This window comes from Sminthopsis crassicaudata, chromosome 6 (assembly GCF_048593235.1).
Source record: "Sminthopsis crassicaudata isolate SCR6 chromosome 6, ASM4859323v1, whole genome shotgun sequence".
Classification (NCBI taxonomy): domain Eukaryota; kingdom Metazoa; phylum Chordata; class Mammalia; order Dasyuromorphia; family Dasyuridae; genus Sminthopsis; species Sminthopsis crassicaudata.
Window position 1 is genome coordinate 249,565,317 of NC_133622.1, and position 14,667 is coordinate 249,579,983.

General features: G+C 68.0%; 1 protein-coding gene across 1 annotated transcript in view; it reads right to left on the bottom strand.

The window, feature by feature from the left end:
- The window catches only part of MACROD1 (mono-ADP ribosylhydrolase 1), a 140,889-nt gene that overhangs the window by 10,625 nt on the left and 115,597 nt on the right, over nucleotides 1–14,667 (bottom strand). The window contains 1 exon segment of the mRNA XM_074273373.1: nucleotides 3,745–3,774. Coding sequence (XP_074129474.1) covers nucleotides 3,745–3,774 — 30 coding nt within the window.

Below are 14,667 nucleotides of genomic sequence, written 5' to 3' on the forward strand. Positions count from 1 at the left end.
CGCTGTGGGCGCCCTTGGCTGGGCACCGGGCGGGGCAAAGTCCCGGCCCTCTGGCGCTCACCAGCTAGTGGGGCACAGGCAGTCGCTGCCAGGTCTACCGGGCAATCCGGTCGGAGGTCCCGATGGGAAGGGGGCATCAGGGAGGGCTCCCCGGGGGCGGCGGGCACCTGTGGTGCCCCCCTGCCCCGGCTCCTGCGGGGCATCTCCAGGCAGACCCTCCCCCGCTCGGGGCCCCTCTGTCAGCGGCCTGCTTCCCAGCCCCGCCTGCGGCCCGCCGCCCTCCCTCCACCTTGTTCTGCAATCCCATTTACAGACTCACAGCCCCTCTCTGACCTGCCCCCGCGGCTCCATAAATCTCCTGCTGGCGTTAAAAAGCCGGACCTGGGCCCACTTCCTCCCAGCGCTCCTCTCCTGCCCGGGGAGCCCATCCGTCTCTGTCAGGAGCTCACGGCCGCTGTAAACACCTGCCCCTCCCCTGGCCCGTGCGGCACATCCCAGAGCGAGGCTCCGGCCACTGCAGCTGTGGGGGGCCGGGGGCTCCCCTCTGACCCTGAGGACCCCCTTCCGGCCCGGCCGCTGGGTCCGGCAGGGCTGTCCCGGGCCGCAGCCTCATGCCTCTGGGCTTCCCTCCACCGAACCTCAGAGCAGAAGGATGAAAGTGACCTTCAGGGCTTGCCCTGGGACACAGGGAGGCCGGAAGGAGATCACTGGCTGGCGTCCAGGGCTTCAGTGAGCTCCCCTGGGCCCGGCCCTGGGCTAAGGGGGGACACAGGCCCCGGCCTGCCCTCAGGGAGCTGCCTATGTGGCCTTGGCTCCTGCCCTCCCTCCACCCACCCAACGGTCCTGGGAAATCTCTTCCTCTCCTGCATCCTCTGCTTCCCTAACTGTCAGAGGCAGGAGGGCAGGGGGTGGACTTCATGACCTTAGGGGCCAGCCCTATGGAAGGGGCCAATAATTTGTGGAGAGCCCTAGGCTGGGAGTCAGGGAGGCCGCAGCTCAAAAACCAGCCTCAGACTTACCCGGGCGTGTCACAATCTCACCCAGCCTGTTTCCCACCCGTAAACACCCTCAGGACTCGCCCCCCAGGACATCGTGGGGCTCCATGAGAGGCAGGGTCACACTGCGGTTAGGGGCAGGGCGGCAGCCGCCCTGTGGGAGAGCGCCAGAGGTGGGTCACGTCAGGGGCGCTGCTCGCCTTGGGACGGCCTCCGTGCCGGTGACCTCCTCGTGTCCACCCCGCCCCTCAGCCTCCCCGGCCTCTGCCACCCGCTGGCCTCCAAGCTGGCCTGGCCAGGGCTCCCGCAGCGCCCGGGCCCCCAGGCGCCCTCAGACTCCGCTGCCCTGCTCTTGGAGGGTCCCGGAGACCAGGAAAACCCAAGGCCTGAAGCCAGAAGCCGGCCAAATATGGATGACTGGACCGGCACCCCCCTCCCCCAAGTAACGTGGCCAGGCCGGGTCTCCTCCTCCTGGCCACTCCCCAGCCCTAGGCCCGGGGACCCGGATGGGACAGCCTCTCTGCCCCTACAGTCCTGGCCGGACTCGGTGCTGCTCGGAGGGAGGCAGGCTTCCAAGCAGGCCCCCCCCGCCCGCAGTTTCCCAGCCCGTGAGGACTTAGGAAACGCAGCAGGGTGAATGATTACCGGGCTGCGGGCCGTGAACAGGGGGCTAGAACGTGTGCTTCGGACCGGCCACCAAGGCTCCGAGCCCTGGATTCCTCACCGGCGAAGCGGGGAGGCAGGAGCGGGACCAGCTCCGACAGGACATGCTGGAGCTCTTTGCCAACATTGTCTAACACCACCGACTCCGGCCCTCGCCGAGCGCCTACTGTGCGCCGGGCCCCCCAGACCCACGCCACCGACTCCGGCCCTCCCCGAGCACCTACTGTGCGCCGGGCCCCCAGACCCACGCCACCGACTCCCGCCCTCCCCGAGCGCCTACTGTGCGCCGGGCCCCCCAGACCCACGCCACCGACTCCCGCCCTCCCCGAGCGCCTACTGTGCGCCGGGCCCCCAGACCCACGCCACCGACTCCCGCCCTCCCCGAGCACCTACTGTGCGCTGGGCCCCCCCTCCCCCCGACCCATGCCACCGACTCCGGCCCTCCCCGAGCGCCTACTGTGCGCCGGGCCCCCCCGACCCACGCCACCGACTCCCGCCCTCCCCGAGCGCCTACTGTGCGCCGGGCCCCCCAGACCCACGCCACCGACTCCCGCCCTCCCCGAGCGCCTACTGCGGACCGGCCCCCCAGACCCACGCCACCAACTCCCGCCCTCCCCGAGCGCCTACTGCGGACCGGCCCCCAGACCCACGCCACCGACTCTGGCCCTCCCCGAGCGCCTACTGTGCGCCGGACCCACAGGGAGCCCGGGGCATCCTGCCTGCCCAGCCAGGAATGTCCTCCACACTCACCTCAGGACTGGGGGGGGGGGCAGGAAAACAGCTCCAGAACAAACAGCCCCCCAGCTCCCAGCCAGACAGCGCTTAATGCGCCTCTTATTTATTCCCGACCCGTGACCCTTTTATTTTTCCCCCTTTTAAAACCTGGCCCCAGCCCGCGCCCGCGCCGCCAGCGGTAAACAGCCCCCGGGATTTATCCTCGAGCCCATTAACCTCCGCTCTCCGGCTCACCAATCATTCCTGCCGCCATCGCGGGAGCCCAGGAGGGAGGGGGCCCGGTGGCAGGTGGGGGACCTCCAGTGCATGGCTCTTCCTCCCCTGCCCACCCGGGCATGCTCCCTCCAAGGCTGGGAGCAAACCAAGACATCTCGGCTTGAGGGTCACGCTCTCCCTGACCTGAGCCCCCCGAAACCCCCAATCCCGCTGAGGCAGTGATTTTTCAGACCCTCAGTCACCCCTGCCCCGGGGGCTGCAAGAATGGGCAGAGACCAAGAGGCCGGACCGGGCAGCCCGGGCGGGAAGCTCGGAGGGAGCCCATGACCAGGCCCGGGCAGGGAGGGCAAGAAAGTGCCGGGGCTTCATGGCCGCTTACCAGATGGCTGAGCTTGGCCAACCGGCCCCAGGCCGCGGTCTCAGTCTCCTTGTCTGTAAAATGGGAGCTGGACTCCAGGGCCCCTTCCAGGGCTGCTCACGGTGGGGGTGCTGGGGGCAGCGGCAGCCGTGAGGGGAGGGGAGGACTCAGGCCAGAATGAAGGTGACCGAGAGCCACGGGCCCTGAGAGTGCCGGCACGCCCGTGGGAGGCCCTGAACCAGGGTCCAGAACCCCGCCACGCTGCCTCCAGCGTCCCGGAACCCCCGGGGCTTGGTTTGAAAAGTGCTTGGAGGAAGGGACTGAGCATTTATTAAGCTCCTACTATATGCTAAACTCTCCACAGTTAGCATGCCCACAATAACCCTGGGAAGGAGGTGTTATTATTATCTCCATTTTACAAATGAGGAAACTGAGGAACAGGAAAGTCACCCAGCTAGCGAGCTTCTGAGTCCGGATCAGAACTCGGGACTTCTAAAACCCACGGCCACTGCGCTTTTCCCCACGTCACCAACAATCCCAGACGGCTTTAGCTGGAATACCCCCCAAGATGGGGAGCTCACCCTTTACTGAGGCAGCCTGGTCCTTGTCAGCTTGGGACTCTCTTTTTCAGGACGGACACCCCCCCACTCTCGGTGATCCCCAAGCAGGAAGGAGCAGGCCGAGGAGAGGGGGCGGACGAGGCCCCGAGGGGCCGGGCGGGCACAGGGGAAGGGAGGGGGGCCCAGGAGCCCCAGAAACAAAGCAGGTCACACTTACCACCGCCGCCTCCGAGCAGGGAGCTGTTAGCTGTAAGAGAAGGACATGCGGTCAGTGAGAGGTACTGGACCGGGGGGTCTCCTCCCAGGGGTGTCCGGCCAGGCAGAGGTGCCGGGCTCGGGGTCCTGGGCAGGGGGGGGGCAGCCAGTGAAGGAGCAGCCGGCAACGCGCTGTGGCCGGCCCGAGCCCGACGCTTCTGGGCCACTAAGGACCAGGGTCCTGGCTCCAGAACGTGGCCATCCGGGCCCAGTGGGGGAGGGACAGAGGCTGGACCGGGAGAAGGAGGCGAGAGAGTTCACTCCCGCACTGGGCAGGGCTCCCCCGTACCCCGAGCCAAGCCTAGGTTGGGGCAATGAGGGCTGGCGACCAGGGAGCCTCGTTAACTCCCCAGCTGGTCCTCCACGAGCCCCAGAATCTCTCCCCCCTCTCCCAGGCTTCCGTTCCCGGCCCCCGCCCTGGCACTATCTGCCTTGGCCCGCTGCCCCTTGTCTTTGGTGAAGAGTTCAGGTGCTTAAAAAAGGTCCAGGTGCTACAAAACAACACAGTCAGTGCAGAAAAGACAACACAGTATCTGTCGTGCAGACATATATTTGGCAGCCACCGCGTGCGGACCACCCCTGCTCCCTGTGCGCCCCGTGAGAAGCCGGCCCCCCGCCTAGAGCGCCAGGGGGCTCAGAACCGCGGCCCGATCGGGTTCCTGGGGCGCACCAGGCTGCTCCCCGGAACTACCAAGAGCGGGGAACAAAGCAGGCGGCCCGTGGCTTGGAGCGCCCCCCGAGCCAGGATCTTGGGGGGCTCAGGCCGAGGAAGCTCGGGGACCCGGGCCGCCTTTCTCGGCTCTTTCGTTAACGACTCCACCGTTTCGGTGAGCGCTCCAGAACGTCCTGACCCAGCATGGGGTTATTCCTGGATGGGCAAAGATGGGGTGCTGGGGGAGGGGGTGCTGGCATGCCGGAGGGGAGGAGGGCATCCCCCGGGGGCTCGGCTATGCGAGCCGGGGGAGCCGATGGCCCCCGGAAGTGGTGCCCCCCTGCCCAGCCGCCCCCGCTCCTGCTCCCCCACCTCCGAGCTCCGCATCCCATCGCCCGTCTGGCCGACGGAGCCGGAGCTGACGGGCCTTCAGGAGGACGCCAGCTTCCAGAGCGAGACCTGCCAATCTCCCTGATGGCATTTAATCGGCTGCCCCCTTCCTTCTCCTGCCCGAGAGGGGCCAGAGCTGATTGAGCCTGTCCGTCTTTCTGGGCCGCCCGGGCAGCAGGCCGGCAGCTCCTCCAGGCCGGCCTCCGTGAGGCGGGGGCCCCGGCAGCCCCTGACCCCGCGCTGTGCCCCGAGACGTGCCGGGCCTGGAGAAGCCTCGGCTGGGAGCCGATAAATAGGAGCTGTGGAGGAAGATCGGAGGGAGCTGGCTGCCAGGCCGGCGGGCATCCGGGCGCAAGGGAGCGCGGTCGGGGGCGAGGTGAGGGAGGCCCCCGGGGGGCCTGAGAGACGGGTCCCTGGTTCAGGTCAAACACCCCCCGCCCCCCGAGCTGACCCTTCCGGGGCCTTTTCTTCCATTCTGAGGGCCAGAGGAGGCTGGGGCTCAACCCTGGGCCTCCAAAGCCACGCCAAGTGGGCGTGCTCCCAGCGGGGCACAGGGTGAGAAGCGCCACCCCCAGGACTTCGGGGACACGCTTCCCCACACTCCGAGAGCCAAGGCCCCTGGAGGCCCAGGATGGAGGCCCAGGATGGAGGCCGAGCATGGAGGCCGGAGGGGGCACGTGGGGGAGGGCCTGGGGGCGTCCCCCTGGGAGCCGAGAGAACCCGGGCGAGCTCTTCCAACAGAACTCAATCTGACGCCCTGCTGGGTGCCAGGCGCCGTGCCAGGAAAGAGTCTCTGCCCTCAAAGAGCTTCCATCCTGCGGGCGAGGCGGGCGAGGCGGGCGAGGCGGGCGAGGCGGGCGTCCCGAGAGGAAGGCAGAGAAACCGAGGGACAAAATGCCGAGAATTAGGGGAGCGGGAGAGGCCTCAGCAGGGATCGCTCATGAGCCAGAGGGCCTCAGGGACGGCACTCCCGGCCCGGGGAACGGCTCGGGCAAAGGCCCGGAGAGGGGAGACTGGACGCCCACTTTGGGGAACAGGACGGGGGCTGTGTGGAGGAAGCAGGGGGGCGGGGGAGGCTGGGGGCGGGAGGGGCTGCCAGGAGCGCTGGGAGGCCGGAGCCAGGCTTGGTCTCGAGCTGACAGCTCCTCGCTTGGGGAGCAATTAATTCCACGGCTGAAAACCCAGGGCCGCCTTCCTTGGGAGATTAATACTGGGAGCTAATTAAGATGGAGAGAGAGGGAGAGCCGGCCCTCCCTGGGCAGGGGGCGGGGCAGCGCCACGGGGGAGGGGCGGGGGAGGGGGGGGGGGACAGGGGCAGCCTGGGGGACCCAGAGAGATTGTGGGGGGGGGAGGGGGGAGAGACAGAGAGAGAGAGAGAGGGGAAGTGAGAGGGGGAGACCCAGGGGCAACCTGGGGGACCCACAGAGATTGTGGGGAGGGGGGGGAGAGAGAGAGAAAGGGGAAGTGAGAGGGGGAGACCCAGGGGCAGCCAGGGGGACCCACAGAGCTTCTGGGGCCCGGGAAGGGCAGAGAGACAGCCGGGGTGGCCCCGACCCAGGAGCTCCCTCGTGCCTTTTCCGAGGGAGGGGGGTGGCTCTCGGTGCCCCTCCCCCGGCACACACACATCCGAGGACACCTGCCGAGCCCTGCTCAGGCCCCTCCTCGCCAGCTGGTCCCTTCCCTGGAGCCCCCGGCCCCCCAGCTCAGCCCAAGCTCTCCCCCTCCCCGGAGCCCCATTCCTCTGCCCCAGAGCACTGCCCCCGTAAGCTGGTGGGCTCGGGCAGGCCCGCGTCCCTCTCCCGTGCCCAGGCCAGGGCTGCCTGCTGAGGGAGGGAGGGGCACGTGGGCGCCCTCGGGTCCAGGAGCAGCTGCGGGGGCGGCGGGAGCTGGGGGCTCGCCCTCTGCTAGCCCTTGCCCACCCTTCTCCCATCATGTCTCTCTCTTAATTAACACTGGCCACAAATGAGCTGGCAGCAGTTCAGGTGCGGGAAGGCGCGCCAACGGCTGGCAGCTGGCCTCCGAGGGGGGCACGGCCCCCGGCCGCTCTCTGCAGGGGGCGGGGCTCAAGGAGACTGCGACCCCGGCTCGGGTCAGCCCCCAGCACGAGAGCCACCCAGAGACGCCGGAGGGGGGAGGGCAGGTCCGGGCACCGGGGGCTCGGCCAGACCCGGCCTGAGCCTGGCGGCCCCGGCCCAAATCCGGCCCCACAGGCGTGGGAATGGGAGAAACACCTTAAGCGGGCCCACTTATAATGGGGGGTCAGAGCTGGGGGGGCCTCCTCAGCCCCCATTCCTCTCTGTTAAATGAGGGGCCGGCCCCGTGGTCCTTTTCAGGCCTGGGTCTGTGGTGGGGAGGGGCCCCTGCGCCTGGGAGGTTTCGGGGATCCCGGGCCCGGCGCCCCAGAAGCCTCTGGTCCGTCCTCTTCCTTCGCGGGTGGGGCCCGGCCTCGGCCCGGACTTGACTCCAGGCCTCCCCCCGAGCTCGGAGCAGTCCGGGGCTGCGGCCGCAGGGACGAACCAGTCCCGGACACTTGGCCCTGAGGGCTCCGCAGGAAACCCCGGGCCGCGGCGCGTAGCAGCCCCCTCCGGCCAGCCCGGGGCTGCGTCCCACGGCCCCTGGGCGACCCCTGGTCCCTGCCCGGCGCCGCCCGCGCTTCCTCGGCCCCTGCCCGGTTCGGCCCCGAGGCCGCGCCCCGCACTTGTCGGCCCTTCCTCGTACAGATGGGGACCCGGGGCCCGGCGTCCTAGCCGTGGGGTTGCTCCTGACTCAGTCTCCCCCTCTTAGAAGGGGGGGGTGGGGGCCCTGTCCGGCTCGGGGACCAGCGGCCTTCGCCACCTCTGGGTGACCTGGGCGCTCTCCTCCATCCATTCTGGAGCGGGGAGTCCAGCCCCCCAGCCCCTAGCCCAGCTCCGGGGCGGGGGAGGGAGAAGTGACCCAGCTGGGCACCGGTGACCGCCACGCTGAGCTGCCCACGGACCCTCCGGCCGCCCGGCTCCAGAAGTGCTGCCGTGGTCGTTCCTGACCGGGGAATAAATCCTCCCGGCTGGCGGGCGGCCGCGGGGGAGGGCCCGGCACCAAGGTGCCCTGTGCCGCGGGGAGCCCGCTGACCCGAGGAAATCGCCGAGCCAGCTGGGCGGGGGCGGGCACGGAGGGGCGGGGGAGCATCCCACCCGGAGGCCGACCTCGGGCGCCAGCCGTCCGACCTGAGGCCCAGCCCGGGGTGCGGCCTGGACCCCGTGGGCCGGGGCCTCCCCAGGCTGGAGTCAGAGCAAGGAGGGGCCCGGCGGGGTCTGGGCCCCTGCACGCGGCTCCCGCGCAGGCCGCTCCACTCCGGGACGGCGCCTCGCCTTCCCTCCCATCCCCACGTCCCCAGAGCTCCAGGCCCCTACCAAGTGGCAAGCAGTGAAAGAAGCATCTATTCTGCACCTCCTGCGTGCCAGGCACTGCGCCAAACACAAGCGATACAACAAAGGGCAAAAATACGGTCTAATGGGATTGACGGTCAGTTAACAGGCATATATTAAGCACCTACTATGTGCCAGGAAGTGGCAAAATACAGCCTCATCTTCAACAAGTTCACAGTCTAGTAGGGAGGACATGTAAACAGCTGGTGCCAATAACTAGAGGTGGGACAAGCTGGCAATAACCCCCAGAGGCAAGATCAGGAAAAGCTTTCTGTGGAAGGGAGCTCTTTACTGCGCCAAGTCAGCGCAGGTAGGATTGCCTAAACTCCACGGGCATACAGTAAGCACTTAATAACTGCTGATGGCACACAGTAAGCACTTGATAACCGTCTGCTGACTGACTCACTGATTGCTCCCCTAACCCTCCTGATGCTCTGAAGGAACTGCCCCCTTCTCTTCTGCCCAGAGTTTCCAGCTGTTTGAGCCCGAGGGGGCGAGTTCCCGAGGCCTGCCCTTCGGACTGGCCCACAGCGCCTCCGGGAGCACCCGGTCTCACTGCTCGCTCCGGGAGCACCCGGTCTCACTGCTCGCCTCCGGGAGCACCCGGTCTCATTGCTCGCCTCCCAGAGCACCCGGTCTCATTGCTCGCTCTGGGAGCACCCGGTCTCATTGCTCGCCTCCGGGAGCACCCAGTGTCACTGCTCGCCCCAGGAGCACCCGGTGTCACTGCTCGCCTCCGGGAGCACCCGGTCTCACTGCTCGCCTCCGGGAGCACCCGGTCTCACTGCTCGCTCCGGGAGCACCCGGTCTCACTGCTCGCCTCCGGGAGCACCCGGTCTCACTGCTCGCCTCCGGGAGCACCCGGTCTCACTGCTTGCCTGCGGGAGCACCCAGTCTCATTGCTCGCTCCGGGAGCACCCAGTCTCATTGCTCGCTCCGGGAGCACCCAGTCTCATTGCTCGCTCCGGGAGCACCCGGTCTCATTGCTCGCCTCCCGGAGCACCCGGTCTCATTGCTCGCCTCCGGGAGCACCCGGTCTCACTGCTCGCCTCCTGGAGCATCCGGTCTCATTGCTCGCCTCCCGGAGCACCCGGTCTCACTGCTCGCCTCCCGGAGCATCCGGTCTCATTGCTCGCCTCCGGGAGCACCCGGTCTCATTGCTCGCCTCCCGGAGCACCCGGTCTCACTGCTCGCCTCCCGGAGCACCCGGTCTCATTGCTCGCCTCCGGGAGCACCCGGTCTCATTGCTCGCCTCCGGGAGCACCCGGTCTCACTGCTCGCCTCCCGGAGCACCCGGTCTCATTGCTCGCCTCCGGGAGCACCCGGTCTCATTGCTCGCCTCTGGGAGCACCCAGTGTCACTGCTCGCCCCAGGAGCACCCGGTGTCACTGCTCGCCTCCGGGAGCACCCGGTCTCACTGCTCGCCTCCCGGAGCACCCGGTCTCACTGCTCGCTCCGGGAGCACCCGGTCTCATTGCTCGCCTCCCGGAGCACCCGGTCTCACTGCTCGCCTCCCGGAGCACCCGGTGTCATTGCTCGCTCCGGGAGCACCCGGTCTCACTGCTCGCCTCCCGGAGCACCCGGTCTCACTGCTCGCTCCGGGAGCACCCGGTCTCATTGCTCGCCTCCCGGAGCACCCGGTCTCACTGCTCGCCTCCCGGAGCACCCGGTCTCATTGCTCGCCTCCGGGAGCACCCGGTCTCACTGCTCGCCTCCCGGAGCACCCGGTCTCATTGCTCGCTCCGGGAGCACCCGGTCTCATTGCTCGCTCCGGGAGCACCCGGTCTCATTGCTCGCCTCCCGGAGCACCCGGTCTCATTGCTCGCCTCCGGGAGCACCCGGTCTCACTGCTCGCCTCCCGGAGCACCCGGTGTCATTGCTTGCTCCGGGAGCACGTGCTGCCCTGGCGGGGGGCTCCGGGAGCTCCTCACTGGCCCTTAGTGGGGGGTGCCGGGGTCACTGGGGGCCCAAGCAGGATCGGGAGCCGCCTTCTCCCCAGTCCCGTTCCCGAGGTAGCCGGGGACCAAGGAGGTCACTGGCCCCCTCCCCCACTCCAGCCCAAACCAACACCCCAACCCGCAGCTAGGGGTTTAAAGGGACGAGACTGAGGGTAGCTCTTTGTGTGAGAATGATCTGGAACCCTGAAGGACCACCCTCCCCCCAATATCGGGGCCCTCAAGGACCCACCTGCCCCCGACACCCTGTGCTCCAATCCAGCCTCGCCAGCAATCCCCACGGCGGCCCCATATAGAAGGTCTGATGGGGGGTCCCAGAGCCCCAGACAGCGGGGGGCACTCAGGCCCCCATTGAGGAGACTCGGGGCAGTGGGGGGGTTCCCCAAGCCTCCCCCCATCACCCCCCGCCCTGGCTCCTGGCCTCCCTGCCCCCCACTAATGTTATGGATGGCTCCCTCGCTGAACGCCCGGCCTCTGCCCCCCCCAGTCCGGCCTGCCCAGGCTGCCAGATCAATCTTGTTAATGCACCGCCGGGCTCCCATCACTCTCCTGCTCAAAGACCGACAATTGCTCCCGAGTGCCCACAGGACCGAGTCCAGCCGGCGTTTATTAAGTGGCTGCCCCGCCCCAGGCCTCCATGGGACACGGAGGAGGCTCCCGAGGGGGCCGGTGGGGCCAGGCTGGGGCCCCCTGCTGGGGAAGGGGATGGAGGAGGGCTCGGACCCTCACAGCAGGTCGAGGTAAACATTCACTACTATCGTTCCAGTCACTGCGCACGGCCCAGTACAGCCCTGTGGTCCGGCCCGCCCGCTCAGGGAGACAGCCCCGTCCAGGCCTTCGGCCCGGCGACTCCAGGTGCCCTTCCCAGGCCCTCCGTGGAGGACCGGCCCCCCCACGCCGGATGCCCCCCAGTCCTGGTCCATCTGTCACCCCTCACTCCCGCCACATGACCAGCAGCCCCCCCTCCAGCGGACGCCTCTTCAAGGTCACCCCTTGTTCCCAAGAGCCACAGAGTCCTGAAGAAGCAATAAGAGCCCCCAGCTTTAGGCGGATAATCCATCTTTGCAGGGATGGCCCGCCTCATGACAGCCCGGGAGCTCAAAGCCCCGGAGATTATCCTTCTCCCGGTGCCCGGAGGCTCCCGAGGTGCCGGATCCAGCCCTGGAGGGGATGGGGCGCTCAGAGCAGCCGAGGGGGGAGGGGCTGCCAGGCCCAAAGCTGCAGAAAGAGGATTTGGTCAAAGCTCAGATTAGAACCGCAAAAGGCGTCAGGAGCCGTGGAACGGGGTGGGGGGGCAGACAAGGTGGGGGACCCCAAAGGAAGGTCACCAGACAGGCAGGCGGAGACAAAGCAGGTGGGGACAGCTCCTGCTGACCGACACCCTCGCCACCCTGCTCAAGTCCAGACTCCCGGGGGGAAATGCCAGAGGGCTCCCTGGTCCTCAGTCTTCCCCTCTGTAAAATGGGGCCTTAGCCAGCTCACATGTTGTTGTTCAAGGTGCAGCTCCCACTCCGAACACAAGGGAGAGGAGGCACTTGGAGCGCGAAGCCTGAGATGCCGCTTTTCAGGGTTTTCCCTGCTGGCCCTCCCTCCGCTGCCATCCGTGGCTGGCACTGCCTCCCTCCGCTGCCATCCGTGGCTGGCACTGCCTCCCTCCGCTGCCATCCGTGGCTGGCACTGCCTCCCTCCGCTGCCATCCGTGGCTGCACTGCCTCCCTTCGCTGCCATCCGTGGCTGCACTGCCTCCCTTCGCTGCCATCCGTGGCTGCACTGCCTCCCTTCGCTGCCATCCGTGGCTGCACCGCCTCCCTCCGCTGCCATCCGTGGCTGCACTGCCTCCCTCTGCTGCCATCCATGGCTGCACTGCCTCCCTTCGCTGCCATCCGTGGCTGGCACCGCCTCCCTCTGCTGCCATCCATGGCTGCACTGCCTCCCTCCGCTGCCATCCATGGCTGCACTGCTTCCCTCCGCTGCCATCCGTGGCTGCACTGCCTCCCTCCGCTGCCATCCGTGGCTGGCACCGCCTCCCTCCGCTGCCATCCGTGGCTGGCACCGCCTCCCTCCGCTGCCATCCGTGGCTGGCACCGCCTCCCTCCGCTGCCATCCGTGGCTGCACCGCCTCCCTCCGCTGCCATCCGTGGCTGCACCGCCTCCCTCCGCTGCCATCCGTGGCTGCACCGCCTCCCTCCGCTGCCATCCGTGGCTGGCACCGCCTCCCTCTGCTGCCATCCGTGGCTGCACTGCCTCCCTCCGCTGCCATCCGTGGCTCCCACCGGATTCCCCCCCGCCAGTGGCAGGGTTAAATGCTTTCCCAAGCCGGTTCTGCCCAGACTCCACGGTTTCAGGCTCCCCTGCATGTGAAAGCCAGGGCGGGACCTTAGAGCATGACTGATGTGTCGGGCCTCGCCTTCTCGCCTGGAGGCCCGACACCCCCTGAGAGGGAGCAGCCGGGCCGCGCACTGAGGCGCCAGAAGCGAGGTCGGTCACTGGCACAGAAAGGCTGGAGCTTGGCACCTCCTGACGCCCCGCGGGCACAGCCAGGCCGAGGGGGTAGCCGGGGCTCGTGAGTCAGGAAAAGGAGGATTGATACTGGTTGCTGGTGGGCACGTGGCTCTGGGGGTCACAGTCACTTCCTCGCCCCTCAGGACGTCCCCTTAAAAGTCACATTCCACAACCCGCGTGTGCAGGGCTGGTACAAAGGGGGGAAGGTGGCACGCGGGCGGGCACACTCTGCAGGCGGCCAGGAGTGCTGAGCCTGGCGTGACCCGGCGACGTCTCGCTGCCTTTGGAATGAATCCGGCCCCTCCCGGCCCCTGCCTCTCATCTCCCCAGGATCTAACCTGCAGCTGCAGTGATTTCCAGCTGCTGGCTGACCCCGCCACTCCCTCACTCCATAAACTTTAAGGGCTCCCTACTGCCTCCAGGACAGAGCACAATTCTCCATGCAGGCCTGAGCTTGACTTCCCAGCCTCCTTCCTGGCTGCGCCTCCAGCCCTGTGGCAGCTGGCCCCCGTCAGCCCGTCGTGGGGGGCCTCTGCCCACCAGGACCCATTGGGCAGTTAGTGTGGGTCTGTCCCCCCCACCCTGGGCTTCCCTCAGCAGGAAGGGGGGGAGGGAGGGGCTTTTGCTGATGCTTCCCTTGTAGGCACAGTGTAAGCATTCAGTCGGCGCCTAATAAGCACCAGATGATTGACACACAGAGAGGCGAGCTCCCTCCTTCTGAGCTAGTCCCAGTGCAGCAGAAGTCTCCAGAAAGGGAGCGGGAGCGGAGCAGGGTACCACAGGCCTGTGCATCCCCAGTGGCCGGTCTTGGGCAAACCGGGTCCGGCTGAGACTCAGTCTTCTCATCCACAAAGTGGGCCCGGTGTCTCCGGACCTCCCAGCCACGGGGGTTGTGGCGAGGACGCCAGCCCCTGAGAGAGCCCCTGGGGCCCAGCAGCCACCCGGCAGGTGCCTTTGTTTTCTCCGCCGCTGGCGGCCCCGGGGAGAGGGGCAGGTGGCCGTGGGCACGCGGGAGGCCCCTGCGGCCTGGCCTGGGAGGCCCCGGCTCCCGTGCCCTCAGCCCGGGCAGGAGGAGGCTGGCCCTGCCCATCAGAGGCCGCGCGGCCGCCATTGGTATGCAGAGCCAGCGGCCAGGCTTCTCCAGGCCCCGCTCTTTCTGCTCCGCCGCCTGTTTTAAGAATCCCTCCTTGGCATCAGGCGTTGTGGTTGCCAGGCAACCACCTCCCTGACATCCTCCCTCCCCTCTCGCCCGCTCCCTCCTCCCTCCTTCCTCCCCTCCTGCTGCTGGTTTACTGCCCGCCTGGGATCTATTTCACTTGTCACTGGCAGGCCCGCGCCCCGGCCCCCGCAGGCTCATTGCACCTGGGGGGCCTCCTAGGCCCGGGCTCTGCTCACGGACCCCCGCCCCAGGGCTCCCACCTTCTCTGAACCCGAAGTCTGTGTCCTGGCCGCTTAAGCAGGCAGACAGAGCGGGGGCCGAGGAATGGGGGACCCCAGGACGAGAGCTCTGGCTGGGAAGGATTTCCAAAAGAAATGGGGGCGGACAGGAGAGAGAAGGGCAGGGGTTGCTGGGAGGGAGGGAGCTGGGAGCTGGGGCAGGTCGTGGCCTTCTTCCCCTCCCCCGTCCCCCCCTTCAGAGGCAGATCATGCAGACAGGAAGGAGCCCCAGGGACCCCAAATCTGGCCCAGTTACAGGGGTCCGGGGCCAAGGCGCCCTTGCTGGGATTCCGAGAGCGCCGGCCGGCCAGAACGGGGGGGGGGGGGGGGGGGGCGTCCCTGGGCCTGTTTTTAACACCGGAGATAATCACGGGTCCCGGGGGCGGCTCCCGGCCCCCATGGGCCTCCCGACCCATGCGGGCTCCGAGCGGGAGGGCCTTAGTCAGTGACCAACCAGCCACAGCATGGGAAGCACCGGACCACGGCTCCCCAACAAAGGAAACCGGGAGCACCAGAAAGCCACAGAGAGAAAGAAGGCAAACGGG